Below are 18,918 nucleotides of genomic sequence, written 5' to 3'. Positions count from 1 at the left end.
AGATACACCATATGATGGCACTATCAGCTCCTCTACCGGAGAGGATTGGATGTCGGGATGGGTTATGAGTCGAAGCGTCCACTCAGGAATAAATTCAGTGATATAATCCTTTTGAGGTTTGGAAGTGTTAAACTCCATACATACTGTCAATCCTCATCTTTGCTTTTCTGCATTAGCAGCATTCTGCCCTTAGCCATATGGCAGACTGTCCCAATTGTATGAGCATGTGTGTGCTGGGTTCTTCTTGTAGCAGGTGGCTAAGGAGATAATCCAGGTAAAGCCACTGCGAAGTGAGGAAGGGGGGTGGGTGGATGGATAGAGTGAGTGGCCTTTGTATGGACTCCGAGGGCTAATTCTGGCCTCCTAATTCCGCTCCCGTTCGCCCTCCCCCTCTTCCTGTTTGCCATCTTCACACTGATGGTTTGGTGCAGTCCATGACCAGGTAGACACAAACATCACGCACGCACAGGTTCTTAACAAGTTCTCTGAGCAGGAAGAGGGTGAAAAAAAGAGGCTGCGTGTATCATTGTGGCGAGCTAACCTGTCACGCGCATGAGTAAGCCCAATTGGAGAATGTAGCATCGGCCCTCTAGACGAGCTCAAGGATACGCGCTACCATGGGAGAAGCTCAGAAGGATAGTGGAGTGACCCAACCACAGGTTAGTCAACATTTTTTAGCTTCTTCAGTTTGTATTTGATTAAGTTGATTTTGCCTCATTTCTTGAATCAGCATATAGTTGTAATCCTTCGATTATTCTATGAGACAGGATGTGAAAAAAGATCAGGATTGTACTTTGACTGCCTCCTCTCATAAAATTTGACATATTCTTTATCGTAATTTAAAGCAACAGTGCCTCATTTTCAGGAGCACAACTGTCTGTATTATTTTTGCCGCACTTTGATTCTGGCTAATCACGTTACATGAATGGAGAGGCTATTCTAACTATGCCACAGATTACATCTTACAAAACAGGGCTCAGATGATGTGTGAGCTCTGTGTCAGTGGAGCTTTGACTTCAAATCATAAAGTGGTGGTTTAGATTCTGCAGGTGTGAGGCTTGATAGGGTATATTTTAGTAGTGGTCATTTCTTTATGTTTTTTTTTCCACAGTCCTATTTTACCTAAAAAGAATCTCACGACACCCCACCAAACAAAAATGTCCCGAAAAGTAGGAATAGTGAATTTTCTTACTCATTTTGTTACTCATTGTGAAATCTGGGGCTGACTCAAAATTGATATAATTATATAAACCAAATACAAGAGGATTCAACTGTTCTGCCTTTTACTATCCGTCACGACATACAAATGCTTTTGTAATTGACATTGACATTAGTTGACATTGTAACAAGGCCCCCTGATTGGGAATGACATATGTTAATTTTATTAAACTGACTTGTGCAGTAGCTACAGAAAAATAAATCAAACCTCTTCATTTGTTTCAGTATTTGACTTGCCATCCACAAAAAAAACATGCAACATCTGAAACCCTACCTTGCCGCTCGTATTTGTGCAGGGTTTACTCTCCGTCATTGAGAAACTAAAGGGAACCAGCGATCAGCAAGTGCGAATAGTTCTTCTGGGCTTGGACAATGCCGGCAAGACCACACTGCTCAAGAGCCTTGCCTCTGAGGATGTCAACACCATCACACCTACACAGGTGAGGTGACACAAATGACCGCCAGGAGTTAGGACACAATATGAAAGCCATAAGTGGACACAATTATATGTAGTCTTACATAGATGTGATTCAGGACTGAAACATTGCTATCAAAGATTATTGAAGGAAAACTGACATACAGTATAGCTAGAAAAATCGAAAGTCAGTATACTCATCAGGTACCAAGCTAATCACTTGATTCATAAGGGTTGAAGCTAACATGACCGACTCAGCCTAATCTGCCATGGTGAGTAATCGCAGTATGGCAATATGCACAGAAGCATCACAGGTAACTCAACCACGTTATTAAAGGGGGAAGTCAACCTCTAAATTTTCTTTATAATAATATGTTCTGTGCAGCCTGACTAGCCAAAACACAGCCAAATTTCTCATTTGCGGAATATGAATGAAAGAGGCAAAATCCAGTTATTTTTATCCAACTCAGGGGGCGGCCATTTTGCCACTTGCTGTCGATTGAAAATGACATCACATTTAAAAATGTGTAAGAGTTAGTTCAGACATAAGAAGATATTGTTGTATACGTGTACTAAAACACTTGCTAGTTATTAAATTGTGTTGTACTCTGAAGGAAATTGTATCCAATGCCAAAAATAGCAGTAGCTAAAACACGAGGTTTAAAAAGCAGGTAAAGGGCAATTTGAAAAGACGCAATTGTAAAACTGTCTTTCCCAGTACTGCACTGAGGTATCGACTGCAGGATTTAATTTGGTGGAGACACCTGGATCATTGCACTCTCACACTCAAAGTGCAGTCCACATTGAGCGTAAACTATATTTATCATCAATATCATCTTAACTGCAGCATTGTGTTTTTTATCAGGGCTTCAATATTAAGAGCGTTGCCTCTCACGGCATGAAACTCAACGTGTGGGATATTGGAGGGCAAAGGAAAATCAGACCTTTCTGGAAAAAGTACCTAGAGAACACAGATCTGTTGGTAAGTGAACTCAAAAAGTCAAATAAAATGTAGTTTACGCTTGTGATAATGACAAGCCTCTGTCTGAAGCCAACATGCAAATACATAAATGAGAAGAACAAAAATCTTTCTTTCAGATTTACGTTATCGACAGTGCGGACAAAAAGCGATTTGAAGAAACTGGACTCGTGAGTGATTCTGAATTTTTTTTTATTCTCGCTAAACAACCCACATATTGCCACAAACAGCCTGTCTCTACTTCTTATAATAAATCACATTACATAGTTAAGTTGCTGAGCACGCAATTTAGTTAGGTGTACTTGGCAGCTAATTATTACTATTTTAAATACTTTTAAACAAGGTCACAGTAAATGGGCACTCCTTTTACCATGGAGGGTCTAGAATTTTAATTTCTCTACTCACCACTAGCCACTTCATTTGATACTCGACTACAATAATGAGATCCATTAGCTCCCATACCTGTCATGCTCATGAGAAAAAGCTCTTTGTATGATCCACTACAAATTAACATAATAATTTTTTTTATCTGGAAATCTGGAACTTTGATGTGCTATAATCTCATATAAGTAATCCTAATGAGAAAGCATTTGTAGACTTTGAAAGGTGCTACATTTCTATAGGCTTATCGGGAATATATGTGAGAGGTATGAAAATAAATCGAATATCTGTAAGACTGCAGGCTAGTCAATAACAGGGGACCCAAATGTGGTTGAACAAAAACCTACCTTGTTGAATTATCATATTTAAAGAGATGCAGTGGGAAAATTCACTTACAACAGCAAAAGACAGAGCAGTAAATTTAAATTGCATGACAACACAATGAAAAAGAAGTATTAACAAACACAAACACACACACCTGCTTTGACTCCTTATTTGCCTGCAGGAGTTATCCGAGCTGATAGATGAGGAGAACCTAAAGGGCGTTCCGGTGCTCATCTTTGCCAATAAGCAAGATTTGGCCACAGCATCGCCGGCGAGCGAGATCGCCGAGGGACTCAACCTTCATACGTACAGAGACCGCGAGTGGCAGATTCAGGCCTGCTCAGCCGTGTCTGGGGAAGGAGTTCAGGTCAGCTGGAAACATTGATTTTTGTATTTTGCTGTCTCACGACGCTTTACAAAAGTGCTTCGGAAAGACTGCTAACTGCTATCTTATTATCCAACAGGATGGCATGAACTGGATTTGCAACAACATCATGAATAAAAAGAAGTGAGCCCTAACAAGATGGAGAAGGCAACTAGCATCATGTCCAAACACGCACATGCACACAATACAGATGTGAATAATTTCTTTTTAAAATATGTCATCCTGTTAATATTTAGGCAATGATAAGTTAATTAGGCTTCCATTGTGTTCCTGTCCATCATCCCTCAGATCCTTGTCTGGTGATCCTATGAAAACTATGCAAACTTAGCTTAACTGTGTTAGAACTGTTGCCATCACTACCATTCGAACTGTAGTTTATTGTGTGTGTAAAGTGTATTTTGACATTTTTGACAATAAATTGTTCGGTGATCTTCTTTTGCTTTTCCAATTTTCATTTCTTTTCAGGCCCCTATATCGCTTCACCACACGGGTCATAGAAGGGCTTCAGCCCAGCTGACTTTGGCCAATCACAGGGCACATACAGACAATTATCCATTCACACACATTCTCACTTATAGACAACTTTAATCTAAGACCCATGTTTTTGGAATGTGTGAGGAAGTTAAAGAACCCCGGAGAAAGCACATGCAAATATGGAAGGAACATGCAAATTGCACACAGAAAGACCAGAGTAGTGTGTGTGAAAGGTAATGAAGAATAATAAAAAAAATAAATTATGCCCCTCACAACCCCTCATAGCGATCTGGCCCGCATGAATAAATGGAGGGATTATTCTCCTTCAATTTAATTGTTGAAATGTGCAGGGAAATCGGCAGAGACCCCCTCCCTCAGTCTTCACTTTTGTGTCCTTGGACAAATGTGTCCAGAGGCACGAGCAACTGTTTTTTTCCACCTTACCATACATTGTATTTGAGTTTGACCCTGGTGGAGGCTGACACTTCCATTTGGCCGTCATAGCCCTGATTTAATGGATCTTTTGTTTCTATTATGTGTAGATGTAATTAGACGTCTGAAAGCACTTCAACGCCACATCAGACTTTGTTGGCTTGTCTCCCACATGAAGTGATTGCTTCTTTCTTGATGTATGGGGCAGGCTTTTTGTCGGAAATTTTGACAGTATACTTCTATGTGGTGAAATTCTCCATGGCAACACCAAGAAGAAGCAATGCTCGTGGGCGGCGTTATCCGTTGTAGGAGCTCTGCAGGGGGTGGAGGGAACCATTTGGAGCGTAAAAGCACACTGGATTCTCGACGGGTGCTTCTTCAACCAACAGGTGGCAATACTGTGTTACAAGTGAAATACGGTGGGGGACAAGTTGTCTGCTTCACAGTCGAGACGAGAGGTTTTGTTGTTTGAATTTCATGTACAGTTTGCATGTTGCCCCCTGTGCTTATGTGAATTCTCTCCCCCATTCATGAAAGACATTAAATGATATCTGTTCTCGCACAGTCGTAGCCGATAGGCTACAGCTCTCCCTAATGAGGCTAAGCCATCCCAAAAAATGGATGGATGGCTAAAACACCCCGAAGATGTGATGTCACATTGTCAAAGAGTTTCCATGGCAACCCTCCTTGTTATTCTCCAACCACCATCTCCCTCCCCTCTTTCCCTTTATACATCTGTCACTTAATCGTAGCTGTACTCCATAAAAGAAGACATCCTGACAGACTGGATCAACACACACACACACTGGTAAGAACAAAAGAAATCTGTGCCCTTTTACTCTTAAAAATACATATGAATGTGCTTTGTTTTTACGTGGAATCTCAGTGCTCAAACGGGCAATTTCATTTTTCCTGTAGGGCTCCAATCATGGCACATGTCACCCATCCAATGCCCACAGTAACTGCACCAGGGAGTCTCAACGCCACACGGATGACCTTTCACCCCCAGACCGCAGCTACGCAGTTTCCATGGGAAGAGGGGCACATGCAACCGCACATCGTCGTGATCGTGGTGATTTTTTGCGGCGTCTGCCTCCTGCTCCTCCTGGCGTTCTTCTACGCTTTCTGCTTCCACTGCTCCATCACCTCGACGCCGACAGACTCCCACAGCAGCGTCAGGAGCGGCCAAGATCGAGAGGACGCCACCTTTAAGTGCACCTCGACTGAAGGCCTGTCAATTGGGAATCACATCTGACTGGCATTACATCATTGCGTCTAATGTCATCTACGTACATGATATACCACACATGATTATTTAAAACGCTAAACTCAGATGCCTATGACTGCTTGGTATCATTGAAATGATCAAATCAAAGAAAAAAAAGTCATTTTTCAATTGTAGATCCTTTGAAATCTTTTTGCACCGCTGTTAACTTTATTTAAACCTTTTACGGGGTGAATTGAACTGAAAAATTATTAAGTGAGAAAATGTTTTTGGTCCCAGAATTTCCCAAATGTATTTATTTTATGTTTTTATTTATTTGTGTGCTAGTCTGTGTACTATATATGTATATATATATATATATATATATATATATATATATATATATATATATATATATTGAAAAAAAAATTAAAAAAACTTTTCCTCACCCCCCATGGGTGGTCTCTTTTTCCCTTCAAGCTCGGGTCCTCTACCAGAGGCCTGGGAGCTTGAGGGTTCTACGCAGTATCTTTGCTGTTCCTAGTACTGCACTTTTCTGGACTGAGATGTCAGATGTTTTTCCTGGGATCTGTTTCAGCCACTCCCCCAGTTTGGGGGTTACTGCCCCTAGTGCTCCAATGACCACAGGTACCACTGAAGTCTTCACTCTCCAGGCCTTCTCCAGCTCTTCTCTGAGCCCTTGATATTTCTCAAGTTTCTCATGTTCCTTTTTCCTAATGTTACCATCATTTGGGATGGCTATGTCAACCACAACGGCTTTCCTCTGCTCTTTGTCCACCACCACAATGTCCGTCCGGTTGGTTCGCCATTACCATTCTGTCTGTCTGGATCTGGAAGTCCCAGAGGATCTTGGCTTGGTCATTCTCTACCACCTTTGGAGGTGTTTCCCACTTGGATCTTGGGACTTCCAGTCCATACTCTGCACAGATGTTCCTGTACACTATTCCAGCTACTTGGTTATGGCGCTCCATGTATGCTTTAACTGCCAGCATCTTACACCATGCAGTTATGTGATGGATTGTCTCAGGACCTTCTTTGCACAATCTACACCTGGTAGATTTGGGCCTCTATTGCTCTGGTGCTCAAGGCCTGTTCTTGTGCAGCCAGGATCAGTGCCTTTGTGCTGTCCTTCAGACCAGCTCTTTCTAGCCATTGGTAGGATTTCTGGATATCAGCCACTTCAGCTATGTTTCGGTGGTACATCCCATGTAGGGGCTTGTCCTCCCATGATGGTCCCTCCAGAATTATACGGTGGCCAAAGGAAGATATACAGACCACAGATATCAAGACACGGAAGCTCCTAACTATATATATATATATATATATATGTGTATATACTTCACACGATGTCACATCACTACTTTTGGAGTGGTATAATAAATAGTAGCAGACAAACTTTCTGAAAAGAAAAAGCCATTTGATTGTCAGATCTAACTAGTAGTAGCTAAAGCGTGCAAGACTGCAAGAAATAAACACAAGAGTGTTCAACTGAACCACATAGCAATGACATTTTTTGGATGGGGATAAACAATTTAATTGCTTTAAGGTGAAGTTGTAATGTGTTAATTGAAATATCTATTCCCACTGGGCTATTAGACAATATGTATTGTTTCTTCTATCACTATGCAATAAAACAAAGTCTATCAGTCTCATGTCAAATGTACTCAAGACAGATCACTGGAGTTCATCACGGCTAGAATCAAAAGTCCAAAAAGCAAACAAATTGTTTGTCAGCGTTTTACATCAGATGCACAAAGAGTCGATTACTGGCTATGGCATCAGCTAGTGTCTGTTTGGCTTTTCCATTTTAATGTGTACTAGCTCAGGACACAGAACACATGGCACTCTTGGAGCAGTGAGAGTCACAGGAGCTGTCACGTGACTCCATCATGGAATCCCTGCCATCACACTCGGGTGACTCCAACTCCAGGTGAGCGTCCTCCAAGCACTCCTGCAAAGCGTCTTTGTAATGGGACTGACAACACAGCATGCATATTATGAATTTGAACAAAGCAACAAAACTTGGTCTTTTTACTTTTCTGTTTTACCTTGTGAACAGACATCTCCTCCACACGACACTCTTCCACGGACTCCTCCAGAGAATGGCCTGAATTCTCCATCTTGATGCGATGAGAGTGAATAGATTTGACATCATCTTCGTCCTCACCCGGTACCAGAGGGAAAACCTGAAAACAAGGATACAAAGTCCAAGATAGAGCTTAAAAAATTATTAGGTAACTTACACAAAGTTAGGAATTTTGAGCACAGTTTCAGAATGAACCTAATATGGAGTAATATCTGTACAGGTCAGCGTCATTTGAATGGCAAAGTTCATACGTTGATTAAATGTCTAGTCATAAGTTGTTCAGTTTAGGTTCATTCTGAATTTCCAGCCGAAAATCCAATATCCTCATTTTTTGGGCAGTATAGTCATCAAGTGATGCTACCAAAATTGACTGAAGTGGATTGTTGGGAAAATAAATACAGTTGGTGACTGAACACAATCGACGACATGCCGCAACTGAAAACCTCCAATCCTATATTGGATTTCTTGAGGCTCCACAAACAATATACTGTACTGTATACATTTCTATTGAACCACAAAAACATGTGGATGGCCACAAAGAGAGGATTATAAGGGAGAGCGACCAGTTCGGTTGGTCTTGTCCACTTCGCTCGGTGTGCGATAGGCCAAAGTACGATTTTGTTGCATCCCTACCAGTCCCTCCTCGTCACCCTCGGTGATGACCTCAGTGATGGTGGCCTTGCTGATGGCCTTACTGATGGTTTGGGTCTCGAATTGAGGACACGCCGCTTGGGCGTTTCCATCTTTGTCCCGTTTACCTTTCAGCCAGTAGGTCTCAATCTCCACATTGCCCTAAAAGATGAAAGAAAGGACATGTTTCATCACAAATTATTTATACCCTGGCCCAATTTAAGGTTGGAATTAATGTATTTGGGTTGAATGGCTATCTTCTTGATGGGAATAAAACAAGAGTGTCTCCCAAATAAAAAAAATAAAAATAAAACTTGTGTTGCCCGAGGTGAACTTCAGCTACCAAGATACAGTTTTCCATAAAAACAATTTTTTCCTAATCAAGGATCTGGAAAAAATTGTAACACAACTTGTTATATTTTGATGCTCATCTTTCGATGTTGAGACTTTAGTTAAGTTAAAGTCCCAGTGATCGTCACACACACATCTGGGTGTGGTGAAATTTGTCCTCTGCATTTAACCCATCACCATGTGATTTTGATCCATCCCCTGGGGGAGAGGGGAGCAGTGAGCAGCAGCGGTGCCGCACTCAGGAATCATTTGGTGATTGATTTGGTAACTGTGTACATTGCTTGTGAACAAAACCAAAAACTATAATACATATTGTTACATTCCTAAAATAAGTGGCTGGTTATATAATTAATAAGAAACCAATTGAAAGCATGGTCTGATTTGAGCTTCTACTAAGGTATAGGATCTTTCCTGGAAAAATCGTTTCTGTTCCTATATTTAAATATTCATAGCACAACCTGTCTCATAAAAGGAAGTTTACAAAACAACTTTCTTTTTTTCCCCTTAAGATCCTTCCTGACGGCTGCTTTGGGAGAAATTTTGTTGGCATTATCACCAAATGTACTCTACACAAGTCAGACTGGAGATAAAAAGAAAAGCAAGCAGGCGATAGTTACACACTCAAAATGCTAAATATGTTCTCTGCCCACAGCCAAAACATTGCCAGTTATTTTGGTTGGTTTGCTGATACGCACATCTTCCATTTGCACCAGCTGTAGCCTGAGGGAAGTTTTTGTGCACGCAGATAACATTTATTTACTGCCAACACATCATCCCACTGTGCTATTCACGTGTCCTACAGCAATTAATTATGTTGTCATAGCGAATATTTGCAGTACAGCTACAATTTCGATACTGTGTGTTGTTTTGACTCCAACCTTGATGGTAATGGTGCCCCTCCTTTCGAAAATAAAGTGGCTTCCTTTCAGGTGTTCATAAGTGGCGCTGCTGAGCTGGATATGCATTTCCTGATGAAGAGAGACAAAGACCTTCTTGAGTAGTACTTTTTTTTTTTTTTCCAATAACCCCTTCTTGTTCTTTGGATCCAACATTTAGAAGCTTGACCTATCACTTGTCAACAATTCATGGAACAGGCACACGGGCTGCTAATGTGATCCTTGATTTTTGACCGCAATTACTGCATCCCTATTAGTCTGGGCTTTGGCACCATCTTCTGGCAAACGTTATTTTGTGAATAGCAGGGTTCATTTTGCTTGGCTTTCGTCACCTTTCCGTTACTCTCCATGGCCGACGCCGTGTGGACTGTGTCGCCGTGCAGACCGTATCGGGGCATCTTGTGTCCAACCACACCTGCTACCACCATGCCAGAGTGGATGCCTGCAGCCACAACAAAGTAGGTCCATTTGTGTAAGACTTGTTTTCATCACAGGCCCCATTGCAATTGCCCTCAGGGGGCCTGCTATTAACTGAAACCACATAAATGTATAATCACCAAGGGTGTAACTCAAAAAACAATATTATCTTTTGTCCAAACAGAAAGAAGCTTGAATGACTTCAAATAAATCATTGACCGCTTAAATGTGTTATTAGAAAAGTGCAACACTAGTTTGTCTTCTTTTTAGAGAATGAAGGATGAAAGGGTAGTCTGAATTATTATCCTATAAATCACCACTGGCATTTGTTATTGCTTTAGCTTCTTTCTTAAGAGCCCAGAGAGACTGTTTAAATGCCTCTGGAAGTTGCACTTGTACTGTGCTACTTCTTTTTCCTCCCCTCAACCTGCACTAACAATCACATTGGTGTGATGCCGCTTCAAACGAGAAAAAAAAGTTGAGCCAAAAGCATATCACCTTGACGTCCGTCTGCCAGAGACTGAGCTGCACTACATTTGTTTACAAACAAGGTGTGTATCAATTTCACTTCCTGTCCCTAATAATTGTCTGATCATACAGTATTACATAATCATCAGCAGCATAGGCGTGAAACCCAACCCACCGACACGAATCTGTATGTTGTTTCCATTTGAGGGGTCTTTCAAGTGATCGATGGAGCGCACCATGTCCAATGCCATGTCACAAATGTTATGTGCGTGATACTTGGTCTTCTCCGGAGCACCCGCGACCACCATGTAGGCATCTCCGATGGTCTCAACCTTGCAAGGTAACGGACTTGACTTGAGCACACGTGAACAGAGAAAATACTGGTATACTTAGGAAAACATGCACACCTTGAAGACTCTGTGCTTCTCGCTGAGTGTGTCAAACAAAGTGTACATGGTGTTGAGCATGGACACCACCTGCAACGGCGTGATGTGGCTACAAATGCGAGTGAATCCCACCACGTCACTGAAAAGAATGGTCACATCTGGGAACACCTGGAAGAAACACAATGAATGCCGAAGAAGGAAATTACTACACTGTCATCGGTTTTGCAAGAAAGTATGCTTGCTTACCCAAATGATAACTACCTGCTACCAAATAGCTTTGGTGTTGCTGTGCTTGAACACAAAATGTGCTGCAAACCCATATTCATTCATTCATTTCATGTCGATAAAGTCCAAAATATTAGTTGGATCGTTTTGAATGTGTGTAGGCCTGTTACTGTACAAAAATATGCTTAACCATAGTGACAGATGCTAAATTGGACCTTGTCTTTATTTAGATCCAATGCTAAAAATAAAGCAAAGCTAGAACAGATGAAAGTGAGCTAAAGAGTAGCAATGGATTTTTGTGATGAAGCATTTGTTATTGTGTTTTGGCACAGTGGATGTGATGTGGTTGCTAGCATTTGGATTATTTATTTATTCATTTATTTATTTGCAACACTGGGGAAATCATTTGACGATCATGATTTGAATATGTCGTGCAGCAAGAAAGTTCCATTTCTGACCTCACAAGTGTTTACAGCCGGCTCTCCTTTGCGCAGTCTCTTTGCTACTGGCTTAGGAATCATTCTGTAAAGGAGGTCATCTGTCTTTTTCATTTCATAGTCCAGCATCTTCATGCTCTCCTCTAGCTTGCTGGACTTCTTTTGCTCCTGTACTCAGACAGTAAAGAGATTACCGGTACAAAAAAATTGCTTGTCTTGTAGGACTAAATAAAGAAACAAAATATAATATAATATAATATAATATAATATAATATAATATAATATAATATAATATAATATAATATAATGTAATAATCAACTAAATAATATCGAGCATGTTTCTAAAAAAGAGGAAACCTGTATGAGTGCTCTTTTCAGCTCCTCCGACTGCTGTGTGCCTGCCAGCACCAAATCTCTGCTGGAGTCGTGCATGCTCAGGTCATTGATGTACAGTCCGGTTTTAAACATGGCACTCAGGCTTTCCATCCTGCCCATGCACACAAACAAAATTAATGACAGGGGCGGATGGACAAAACGAAACTGAGAAATTTGCATTTAATACATTTTGCAAAAGCACTACAATTGTGAAGATGAGGATTTTATTTTACCCTTTGATAATATTACTTTATGTGGCAAGGAAGCATGTTGGAAATATTTTATAATCTGATGAAAGGTTGAACTTCTTAGTTCCAAAAGATCGGAGCATGGTGATGACAGCATCAGGACATTTTTTGTCTTCATTTGAAATTTAGGCTTTATATAAACAAAGTAGAAGGAGTTATGAACAGTTCAAAATAACAGTGTTAGCATAAAACCTTCAGGCTTATGTTAGAAAGCAAATGAAAATGTGCTGTGTGTGCTGACTCCATGAATTTGAATAATTCTGAACACAGCCACAACCCGTTGTGAGGGTGTGCACACTTGTGCAACCACATTATTTTAGTTTTACTTTCCCTCGTGAATATTTTTCAATTCAAGCAAGTTTTACAGAGTCATAGATCACATAAAAATAATGTTGCATTTATGATTGTAATGGTCAAATATTTTCACTTAGCATTCTGACTTTATTCTTGTAACTTAAAACATTGTCTTAATTTTGTTTTCATTGCAGCGTAGCAGTGAATGTTTTAATATTTGAGAAAGAGTGTAACGCCTCTTTACTGCTTCAATGTAGGCATGAGCGCACTTCATCACAAAATTCTGTGCTTTATAGAAGGATGTGGATGTTTTGGTAATGCTTTTTGTGGAGAAACACTCTCGCTTGAAAATGGGTTCCCATTAGGCTCACAAGAGCGGCACTGTCTGATTACAAGCTAATTAGCAGTTCATTTCATGCATGGCGAGAGCCGCTCGAATGGGCCCCTGAACTGATTCAGTGCCCACCAGCCTTTTAGTTTGCGCACTCGATGTAGTGCTCTTTGCACTTAATGTTTTGCTTTGCAACTAAAAAGTATTCATGAGGGGTTTTGTCCTCGAGTGTGCACCTGCTTGTGTTTATGCGTGCGAGTGTTGGGTCATGTTATTCTTACACAGGTGTTCCAAGGAAGATGATAGACTCCCACTCGGGCATGTATCGCATTTGTCCTTTCAGTTTCAGGCATCGGCTTCCGTCACCCCAGCTCTCCATGGCATTAGCGCTGTTGCCATCTGAAACAGGGGCATGATGAAAATTTAATCAAACCTCACATTGCTGTTTTACTTCCAAAAGAGTTTCTTGTGCGAGCACTCTTGTTTTGTGCCAAACAGAGATCCAAGTCAAAACCTTTGTAATCGTCTCCAATAATGGACTGAAAAGCCATGAGCTCCACATCCACATCTGCAGACCGATTGGCATTTTCATAGTCGGAATCTGCAGAGTACAAGTAAGCAGAAGGGTGAATGGCATTTTCTTAAGAATGTGGTTTTATGCCAGTTCCGTCAAAATATTACTTTTTGTAAAACCGGTTGGTGGTACAAAAGACATTCCTAATGCAAGTCCAAACAGCCCCCAAATTTAAGGGATCTCAACATTTCATTTACTGTATGTATCTGTACTAGATGTATATTTTTAACAAGCTAGAAAAGTGTTAAAACTTTTTAAAAAAGACCCCCCCCCCACACACACACACACACACCACCACCACCACCACCATGCCTCAAGAATGCTTTGATCCACCTGACCCTGAGTGTAAGGTCGCCAGGTTACATGGAGTAGTTTGACTGAGTCCCCTTGACCTTACTTAAACAAGGATATGTGGCAAATTTCATAACGTCTACCGCACAATATCAACACATTATGATAATTACCAGGCCTAATTCCTGCTGCATTTGACTTTTCTTTCTTGTGCTCAGAAAGTACCACTCTCTTTGTTGAATTGCATTGAGAGAAGCACGTGTTAATATTATCAAAGTTCAAAATAAAAACAAGCAGGGCTGCATTGAAACTACTCCCGAAGGCTTCTTCTGACACATTCGCAACCCACAACCTTTTCCAAACCTGTGAATATAATTGGAGCAATACTAATCAAAATAAATTAAACTATTCAAATACAATTTAACTTTTTTTTTAATTATAATCGACGGATCCATCAATATTTTCTAGATGTGTTTTCCAGGTGCTTAAGTATCTATACACCCAGCACTACAAAATATACTATGGTATCAATGTTTTATTATTCGCCTTTTTTCTTGATAACATAAAAATAACGACAAAATAAATTATTCAATTCTTAAATAATACCATTTTTTTCCCTCATCATGTGTGAGGTCTACGTGTGTACAGGAAAACCACGTATAAGTGAGCCCTTGCCTAGCGGACACACACCCCTGCGACTGTTTACATGGCTTCCACTCTTACTCTGGACTCGGTTGTGGAGATTCCTCTCTCTTTTCACAGGTTCCTTGGACATGATCTCAAACAAGTTGTTGGGATGGGAGATGATCTAGGAACCCACAAAACCAAACATTCACAGCACTCGTACATTGCAGTCTTCTTGTTTCAGACAATGACAAATTTGCCACTTTGCTTGGTACAACAATACGGGAAGAGCTACATCACCATGTTCCACGTGAACTCCACCAGGGGACGAGCCAGCAAAAAGGCATCGTTGATCTTTTTTCCATCTAAGTCAGGGAAGACTGTCGAAAGTCCCGACCCAACATTGTGCACCACCATGTCCTGGAGATTCAAAGCAATGAGTTACTTCTCAGGTATGTTCCAGAATTTTACTGGAGTCCACACGTGCAGCTTTGACCTGTCTGAAAACGATGTTGAAGGGGAAGACTTCAAAGAAGAAATCAGAGGTAATTGGCAGAATCTCCTGCTCTTCCTCATCTTCCTTCATGATGTAGCGGTAAGCGGAGTTGTCAAAGTTCAGCCTTAAGGGAAACGAAATGATTACCAAAAGTACAGCCATCTTGCGTTAAAGGATAAAGTGGTGACAAGGAAGAAAGAGCAGCATCAAGCTGTGCCATGCATTCTAATTCCTAAAATATGAACACGCTAGAAGTTGAAACAATTAGTCGACGATTTGACTATACGACTCCAAATCAACGCATAAGCCTTGATGTCAACTATTCTCTAATCACCCTTTTTCGGAATCTCCTCTTCAGCTGAACCGTATTTAAGAGGACGTTGGAGTCCCCTATTTGCTGCTAGTCTTAAAATATTCATACCGGTGGGATCATAGGGCTGGCGAGAAGTCAAGCTGTTCTGTCCAGTAAAGCACGGGCAATGACTGTTATAATTATACGCTCTAAGTCACCCAATATATTCTGGAAAATGGATGGATGAATGCAAAGTTTGATTTTCACCATGCTGTATAGATCTCTTGAATTCGGTACATGTGTCTGCCTTTCTGTGCTGTTTTTGCATTTAATGCGTGTGCTTGCCTACCTCATGGTGACATGAGAGTAGTCCCCCACCATCTGCTCAGACAAGACCTCCACATGGATGTCAGTGTCATAGAACTGCTTCCCCATCTGTCTCAGCTGACCCATGGCATAGTGCAGGTAGCCTTTGCGCTTACTCCTGCAGATCACAAAGTTGGATCAGTGGAGTACGGTTTGAACATTGTCGAACATGCTGGATGCACCAACAAGATCGCATGGACATGCTTTTAGGAGAGCATTGGAGTTGCATGTATGTATCTGCTCTTTGGCAATGACTGGGACCTGGAACTTCCCCAGCAACCATTCCCAAAACTAGGAACCTTGAAATGGAAAAGTATATTCTAGCAAATTGCGCACTGTTAATCCTATGATCCCTCAGAACGTATGATTAATGCATGGAACTCCATACGATTCTCAGACCTGTAATGAAGGGTGACTCCAGTAGCAGATTCCTCCTGGCAGAAGAAGGTTGGGGGCTGCACCTTGGGGTAGCTGAACCGCAGATACTCGTGGAGGTTGTCAAGGCCATTGACAAAGTCACGGACATGACGGCCCAGCACCTGGGAGCAGACACATGAATGAAACATAATGTCCGTTTTAGTCCCACCATCCACATTTCCTTAGCCAGGGTGGCAGAGGGCATTGGCATCAATCTCAGTTGACTGCATACTGTAGATGGGCATCAACTCATGACACACAAACAAATTAATATACTGTATTTCAGGCTGAGTGGGAAGTAGTTGCTCCTTAAAAATACATATCTACATATCATCTGTGTCCCAAAATGTAGGACACTGAGATTATAGCGTTTACTTTTGGTAGAATCCAACTGTTCTTCCTACAGTTTGTTTTGCGACAAACATACAACAACTGAATGTGAGATCTTTGGTCACCTTGAGAATCCTGTCATAGCCGTACTTCCCCACAAATCCCAGGAAGTAGACCCCCCAGGAGTTCATCAGCTCATTGTAGGGTGTCCCTGTCACCCCACTGGCTGCCTTTGCAATGCGAGGAATCACACTCTCGCTATACACCTACAAGTACAAAAATACACCAGAGAGTCTACTTTAAGAAGACCTTTAGAATATAATGAGGTATGCTACCAGGAGCTTCAGATCATCAGATCAAGTAAAAAAAAAAAAAAATAGCAAGAACGGTCTTCACTTGTCCTCACCTTTAAATGCACCGTAAACCTATTAAAGTAGACCTTTAGGTAAACTGATTTATTTTTTTTATTTATTTTTTTTTTGTTAATAATTCTAATGTTAGGTTGCCATAGGAAATTCTACTGCAGATGAATAATTTTCCTAATCTACACAATGGGGCGGCAATTACATTTGTACATGCAGCATACATTTGGGTAATTTTGGAGGATACCTGATGAGTGACAAAAGAATGCAGCCGGACATCTGCCCTCTCCCTGACCAGCTTCCACACATCGTCCCCGTACGACTCCTTGATGAAGTCGTGCAGACTCTCACACAGCAGCCCATACATTATGACACCCGAGAGTGAAAGTCAAACTACAAAGTACGGAGCGCTTCCACCAGTATTCCCAAAGGCACCTGCAAGTGAATGGAAAAAGTCCAGACTTCATTTAGTGCAATCGTTTCAACAAGACATTAATTGCACAGTGTTCGCTTTTGCCATTAACGCTGCTACCTGTGGAGCTCAGTGCTTGATCAGATTAGATATCCCAATAGGGTTTCATCTGAGGGACGACTGCGCAAACTGTTTTAAATGGCCTCTCATGACACAAGTACTTTGGTGCGGACGGGTGCGCATTGTTCTTGTGTCAGCTGTCAGCGCCTGGTGGCTGCGGAGCTCCATGTGACACGAACACACCACATAAGCCATATCGCTCAAACACAGGTGACACCAGTAAGAGGAAGTAAACAATTAGAGGGTCTGCCCTGCTTTTATTTATGTACATAGACAAACGTGCTCAAATAGACACCAGAGGAGTTAAAGGGCAACAATTCTTCTTATTTAATGGTTAGTCTGCTGATGAGGTTTTTTTTCAGCCTTAAATGACATCGCATTTTCTCTCAGAGACCGCGAGGCTTTCTAATAAGGGATGGTGGCTTTGTGGAGCCGAGAAGGTGCAAAATCGATATCTAATCTCAGCAGAGATAAAAAGAAAAATATGCTTTCCTCCCAGATGTCTGCTGTCCTCAATGAATCAATCTGTGCAGTACATAAAATCCACTTTAAAGACCAACACGATTCCACAAACTGTGCATAATGGTTTAGAATTACATTTAAAATGTATTAAATCAAACAAAAAAGAAACATTTTAAATGTGATATTTATTCCTTAGTTTACAAAGATACAGAAATGTTGATGTTACGTATAGGCTGCACATCAAAAATATATGCTGTCCTCAATGAATCAATCTGTGCAGTACATAAAATCCACTTTAAAGCCCAACAGGATTCCACAAACTGTGTATAATGGTTTGGAATTACATTTAAAATGTATTAAATCACACAAAAAACAAAAAAAAAAAAAGCAAAATTACAAATATGATATTTATTCCTTAGTTTACAAAGATACAGACATTTTGATGTTACATATAGCCTGCACATCAAAAATATATTCTCACGTGACACAAGAAGGCAAGCTCAAGCAATATGATTGCTTTTGTATTTAGTATGCTCTAGGTGTGATTTTCATGAAAACATTTACTCTAATTGCGGAATCTGCCATAATCATCAAACTTGGGCTAAAGTTAGCAATAAACTGGCGCATTCTGACTTATGTACATGACTTTTCCCACTGTAGGAACGAAACTGTTGTAAATTAAGGAACCCTTATATTTTGAGTTTTAATACAATTTCAAATAAATTGCAGCTGTCAGGTGATGTCAGTCGAGAAATACTAAGACAATAGTGAAATCAACAACAACAATTTAGTCTGGAAGGTTAATGAAAAGGACGTCAGATCATCAAAACATTTGACTATTTGAACTTTAGAAGAAACAGAAACTGCACTTTTGAACCCGACTGAAACGCATCCATTTGTGTATTGTCTTTAGCGTGTTTACGGTCACGGGGAGCTGGAGTATCTCCCAGCTGACTTCAGGAAAGACAGACTACACTCGTAGCGAGCTGCCACCTAATTACAGGTATTGGCACAAAGACGCCTATAACCAGTCACTTTCACATTCACTGAGTAGGAAATGAACCTGTGTAGGCTGCAAGGAAGTCAGATAAATGTACTGCCACAAAACCCATTTTTAAAATCCAATTTAGATGTAAAATATATTGCGTTGAAATTAAAAGCTGTTATGTGCAAAATGAGGACAAATACTGGCGAC

General features: G+C 40.8%; 2 protein-coding genes and 1 long non-coding RNA gene across 5 annotated transcripts; 2 read left to right on the top strand and 1 right to left on the bottom strand.

Annotated features, from left to right (window-relative positions):
* Nucleotides 1-299: 299 nt before the first annotated feature.
* Nucleotides 300-4,136, top strand: arl3l1 (ADP ribosylation factor like GTPase 3, like 1). Its single transcript, XM_049744600.1, has 6 exons — nucleotides 300-659; nucleotides 1,515-1,658; nucleotides 2,499-2,615; nucleotides 2,732-2,782; nucleotides 3,499-3,684; nucleotides 3,782-4,136. The coding sequence occupies exons 1-6, from the start codon at nucleotides 618-620 to the stop codon at nucleotides 3,827-3,829; spliced, it is 588 nt and encodes a 195-aa protein (XP_049600557.1). The 5' UTR covers nucleotides 300-617; the 3' UTR covers nucleotides 3,830-4,136.
* Nucleotides 4,137-5,127: 991 nt separating this feature from the next.
* On the top strand, nucleotides 5,128-6,203 carry LOC137840438 (uncharacterized). Its single transcript, XR_011087085.1, has 2 exons — nucleotides 5,128-5,416; nucleotides 5,527-6,203. It is a non-coding gene; the product is annotated as an uncharacterized lncRNA (long non-coding RNA).
* Nucleotides 6,204-7,342: 1,139 nt separating this feature from the next.
* Nucleotides 7,343-17,417, bottom strand: LOC125983144 (soluble guanylate cyclase 88E-like). Of its 3 annotated transcripts, none has more exons than XM_049744129.1 (19): nucleotides 17,262-17,417; nucleotides 16,977-17,164; nucleotides 16,493-16,633; nucleotides 16,020-16,159; nucleotides 15,604-15,738; nucleotides 14,963-15,086; nucleotides 14,767-14,886; nucleotides 14,533-14,650; nucleotides 13,492-13,578; nucleotides 13,259-13,376; nucleotides 12,087-12,216; nucleotides 11,751-11,897; nucleotides 11,089-11,235; nucleotides 10,857-11,013; nucleotides 10,129-10,238; nucleotides 9,779-9,868; nucleotides 8,553-8,711; nucleotides 7,882-8,019; nucleotides 7,343-7,784 (listed from the first exon to the last, which is right to left on the bottom strand). In XM_049744129.1, exons 2-19 carry the CDS (start codon nucleotides 17,094-17,096, stop codon nucleotides 7,656-7,658), a joined length of 2,310 nt encoding a protein of 769 aa, XP_049600086.1. In that variant the 5' UTR covers nucleotides 17,097-17,164; nucleotides 17,262-17,417; the 3' UTR covers nucleotides 7,343-7,655. The 3 variants fall into 3 exon arrangements, with proteins under 3 accessions (XP_049600086.1, XP_049600078.1, XP_049600096.1); XM_049744121.1 differs by having other exon boundaries at nucleotides 7,343-7,808; nucleotides 17,262-17,416; XM_049744139.1 differs by having other exon boundaries at nucleotides 7,343-7,808; nucleotides 14,566-14,650; nucleotides 17,262-17,416.
* Nucleotides 17,418-18,918: the final 1,501 nt, after the last annotated feature.

Source organism: Syngnathus scovelli, chromosome 1, assembly GCF_024217435.2.
Source record: "Syngnathus scovelli strain Florida chromosome 1, RoL_Ssco_1.2, whole genome shotgun sequence".
Lineage (NCBI taxonomy): Eukaryota > Metazoa > Chordata > Actinopteri > Syngnathiformes > Syngnathidae > Syngnathus > Syngnathus scovelli.
This window is presented reverse-complemented; position numbering and strand designations above follow the sequence as displayed.